Raw genomic sequence first — 4,802 nt, 5'->3', positions numbered from 1 at the left:
GTAGGGAAACTTAAAAGTCTCCAACTGTGTACATAGTATTAACAGATTTTTAACCTGTATGTCTTCAAGTAAGTAGAATAGAGATAATTCATTTTCAGGAAAGACATCACAAAAATAAACAAAATAAATACATGGCAGGGAATATCCAGACATTCTGATTATTGGAATAAGCTTTTTTGCACAGAAAGTGAAGGCTGGGGCTCAATGTTGACTAAGAAGAAACAAGAAGAGTGACACATCGTCTGTCAAATGATCCTTCTCTGTCCTGGAATGTGTATCAGGCAGAATGTCCTCAGTGGAAAAAAAAGAGTATGTGATGGGGTCATTACAGGCTTGAGGACTGATTTAAACCAAAATAGTCTTATTTTCAGCAATTCCTAATCACCAATTCTTAGTTCCATGGTCAACTCTGCAACACTAATAAAAAGCATTATTTTAACAAAATGTTTTCCACCTTATACCTACTATCAGTTGTTAGAATCTGAACAACTGAACATAATGATGACAAAATTCAGGGTGTTTACCATACCTCAGCTCCACCCATCCATTTTGGTTCATCAGGAAATTCAGCACATAGGATATCTTCTGACTGTTTAGTTCCTAATACATGATAATGCAGCTTTTGGTGCAGATTAGTGGAGGTCTCAGTGCCTAGTGAAATGCAGATATTTAAACCAATTTGTTCTCAAAGAAATCCAGAAACAACCAAATATAGAAGTTAGAAAATTCTGTATCCCTTTGCATATAAAAGTGAAGAGTAATTCAGCAGAGACACTCTACAACCCCTCCAAACAGACACCCCCCTCCAAAACAAAACTTCAAAGCACACTGCAAACTGTTCAAACAGCTACCCTTTCCTTTTATTGCTGTTAATACATTCTTCAAATGTGAAGATTTATCATTTCAAGCTTTGCTTTCTAGAAATACTAAGCAAGCAAGTAAAACAACAATCCCTGCCACCCTCTAGTGATGTTTTTGCTCCCATTTCACCCTGGGTAACTAAGGGGAGATTTACTGCTAATTAACATTCCTAGAAACCTTCATATTTCCATTTGCTGAAAATAATTTAAAAAAAAAAGTAGTACTTTAAAGCACTGCATGAGGTGTTACTTGAATATTTTTTTTTAATTTTGTTGTTGCAACATTTTCCAACACTTCAGGTTATGAACTACAAACACTTTTAAAAGTCAAAAAACCACAAGGTGTGTATCTAACTTGCGAGTTTGGCAAAATGCTAGGCTGCAAAAGCAAATACAGGGGTAAAATTTAGGCTCTCTCCAAGATTTAACAGAGCACAGCTCCAGAAGAAGTTCTTCAGTAGCACTGCCTTATAATAAGAGCTGCTAAATTCCTTCCCTACTGACGCTCCTCAGCAATTTATTCCACTTGGTGTGCTGCTCCTTGAGTTTTGCTAGCATAAACATTTATATACTGCTGTGCTGTGAACCACAGATGAATAAATCTGGTTGAATAACAAAAACCTTATGCCCCAGATTGCTATTCATCAGGTCAACTTCCCAAGCCAGTTCACCTATGCCCAGGCAAATGCGTAAGGGGAAGAGATCTAAGCAAGCTGTGAACAGACATCAAATTCCAGCCAATAACACCCTGTGTGAAAACTAAGTAAATCACTGTAGAGAAAAAAAAAAAGGAGCAGCAAACTTTTAAGAGAGAGGAACAGGCAAATAAGAGGATATTCATACTAACTGAGTATAGGCTTTGGTCATTCAAAAAAAATGGGATATCTAACTGTATGAACTACTATTGCTAGTTATTTCAGTATAAACTAGTAAAACAATTATTTGTTGCACCAATTTACTGAAAAGGTCATTTCACTTCCCACATAGCATGCAATTAGTACAGCCATACTTACCATCACTTTTCCCATCTTGTTTTGGATAGCAGTTATAGAACATGCCTTTTCCATCATGGGTCCATGCCATGCAACTGAATTTAACTCTCTCCAGTGTATCTGGAAGATCCTCAGAACCTTCTACTTTCATAAACTTGATAGTAACCCAATCAGAGCCACTAGAACTCAGGCCATACGCAAAGTATTCACCGTCTTCACTGAATGCATAACCTAGGAAATTGGAACCAAAGAAAGTGAAGTAAGAACACACACAAGGAATCAATATTTTTTTAAAAGTGTTTGTTATTTTGCCACACAGCTTCTTATTATTTACTACACACTAGCCAAATCCCAGTGAAAGAGAGGTGAAATTGGGAAAGTAGTTAAAAGAACTGTGTTCACTGAACACTGAGAGAAGAGGGTTTATTTTGTAAAAAACAACGCAAGCAACTACATCTGCTATCATTTGGGATTCACAGCATTTTCCAGTCTCTGTGGACTTCTCAAGTAGTTACAGATCTGAGTTTAGGCATGCATACTCAGTAAGTATGTTCAGTAACATCACTTACGCCCAACATCTGAATTATGATTTAAGTAATAATTCTACTTCCTTGAGTTTGCAGGGGAAGAGGTGCAGACTGAAAATGCACACAGGTAGAGAACTTAAAGTGAGATTTTAAGAGAGAAACAGTACCAAAGAAGTCAACAGAAACTGAGATGCAAGCAATGCATCCTGAAATAAAGCAAATACCACCTCAATATTGGAGTCACTGAAAACTAGATACTGCAAAGCTATGAAAACTGAAGTAACGGGAAAAATTTGCCACTAGCACACAAATGGATTAATCACCAGTATTCTCAGATCAGATCTCTGATATATATGTTGCTCTATCCAAACTGTGAGTAAAACATGATTCTGAAAAAAATTCAGAAGAGCTTCCATCATCCTTGATAAGGACCAAATTCACTCTTACAAATCAAGTGAAGAGACTGCGTTATCATAGGCCTGTACAGACCTGAAATTAACTACTGGGGAAAAAAAAAGCCCCAAACAAAAAAGTTGCATTTCATATAAATTGTAGGTTTGAGAGGCACCACTGTGCCACCCTAACATATTCTCCCCCATAAGAACCTAAGAGTGGCCATTCTGATTCAGAACAAGATTCCACCTAGCTGTCCTCAGGAGCAACAACAAAACGCCTACAAGAGTAAGAACAATGCAAGCACATGTAGTGTTTCCCTCAAATATTCTTACAACCTCTGACCATTTTTAGCTTAGGAGACTTCTTTTCCATGAAGTATTTGGTCAATAATCTTCAATGCTTGCCCCTCCTTGACCTTGTACAGCTTGCCTTTAAACCTGCAGTAAGGTTTTTGCACCACCAACATCCATTGGTAAGGGGTTCTACCAATCTACTTCTTGCGGTATGGACCATCACCTTCTTTTGTTTGCTTTGGATTCGACTCCCGCTGCCTTCATTTGATATCCCCTCATTCTTGTAATAGAAAAAATGATGACTAACCAACCCCTATTCACTCTCTCCATGCTACTGCATGCCACAAATAATTCTGTAGACCTCCATTACATCTCTGCTAAATTGTTCCTTTTCCAAGCTGATTGATCCAGGCACACTCAATTGTTTCTGACCTTTGCTCCATACCCTTGATTGTTCCTACTGCCCTCCTCTGAACTGTATTTCAGAGCTCCTTTTGAGCTGAGGGGTCTGGAACTGTGTAAGCCCCTAGGTTGCTCATGTAATGGTGCTTTCTGGTTTATTCTCTATTGCTGCCTTAATAATTTCTGATATTTGATGTGCTTGTTTGGCTGCTACTGAGAACCAAACTGACATCTTCATGGAACTATCTATTACAGCCTAAGAATTGTTCCCAAGCGGTCATGGTCAGCTCAGAGTCCATTCCATCCATTCCTCTACAAATGAGGCTAGGATTGTTTGCCCCCTGTGCATCACTTAATTTAGCTGCACAGAGACTTTTACCTGTTAATTTATTGCTTACTCACTATCACCAAGGTCTTCCTGACACTCTTCAATCATTCTTCAGTCTTTACCTGGAATAACTTTGTGTCGTCACCAAACTCTAGCACCTCCCTGCTCACTTCTTTCTCTACTATATATGAACATACTGAACAGTGCAAGTCCTAGCACAGTCTTTGACAGAACTCTACTGGTGATTTCCACTTGGACGGCTGATCAGTTATTCCTTTTCCTGTAAATGAACTGTTTATCAACACCAGGAGTTTCCCCTCTTGTTCCATGGCTGCTGTTTCTCTAAGTGTATTTGGAAAGAGACTTTGTCTTAAGTTTTTTAGAAATACAGAAAGATTATATGAATCCAATTCCTTATATCCACAGCTTAAGGCAGGACTTCTCACTAAAAAAAAGCCATATTGATTCTTTTCAACCAGGTCACACCTAAAGAAGCACACACTAATTCTGTCCTCTGTTTTTATTAACAGGCCTTGGACAGACTTAAAGGACTTCTAGGTCCAAGAGTCTTGCCTCTACGATAAGCCAACAGGGAGTGGGAAAATGGACAGCTAACACAAGTTAAAGCCCTAGTGAACACAAGTAATTTTGTGATTCTCATAATAGTTAACACTACATTCCTTCACAGTCTCTAACTTGCTTGCTTGTGTTAAAGATGCAAAATACAATTTTAAGAGTATTAGTCAATATAAATACATAAACTTTTTCCCTTGCTATGGGCAGCCTCAAGATCTGTTCATATCGCAGTGGAAACCTGTCAGAGTTGTGAAAAAAGACATTGAGAAACTTAACCAAGTTAATTGTGAATACAGTGTAGATTTAGAAGCGTTCTTCTGAAACACTATACAAATCCACATATGACTATAGCGACTAATTAAAATAAGCCACTCTAGCCATACCTTCGTAGGTGAAGAGCTGGAAACCATTTCCAACTTCTGCTGAAG

General features: G+C 38.2%; 1 protein-coding gene across 1 annotated transcript in view; it reads right to left on the bottom strand.

Annotated features, from left to right (window-relative positions):
* Positions 1 to 4,802, bottom strand: part of PREP (prolyl endopeptidase) — a gene marked incomplete at its 5' end in the record, with an annotated part of 110,376 nt that overhangs the window by 93,579 nt on the left and 11,995 nt on the right. Inside the window, 2 exons of the mRNA XM_010283213.1 lie at positions 530 to 651; positions 1,874 to 2,083. Of these exons, the coding sequence (XP_010281515.1) occupies positions 530 to 651; positions 1,874 to 2,083 (332 nt within the window). The remainder of the gene's footprint in view (positions 1 to 529; positions 652 to 1,873; positions 2,084 to 4,802) is intronic.

The sequence above is a fragment of the Phaethon lepturus genome, unplaced genomic scaffold, assembly GCF_000687285.1.
Source record: "Phaethon lepturus isolate BGI_N335 unplaced genomic scaffold, ASM68728v1 scaffold6603, whole genome shotgun sequence".
Classification (NCBI taxonomy): Eukaryota; Metazoa; Chordata; class Aves; order Phaethontiformes; family Phaethontidae; genus Phaethon; species Phaethon lepturus.
The sequence above is the reverse complement of the archived record's forward strand: the minus strand, read 5'-3'. Positions and strand labels throughout refer to the sequence as shown.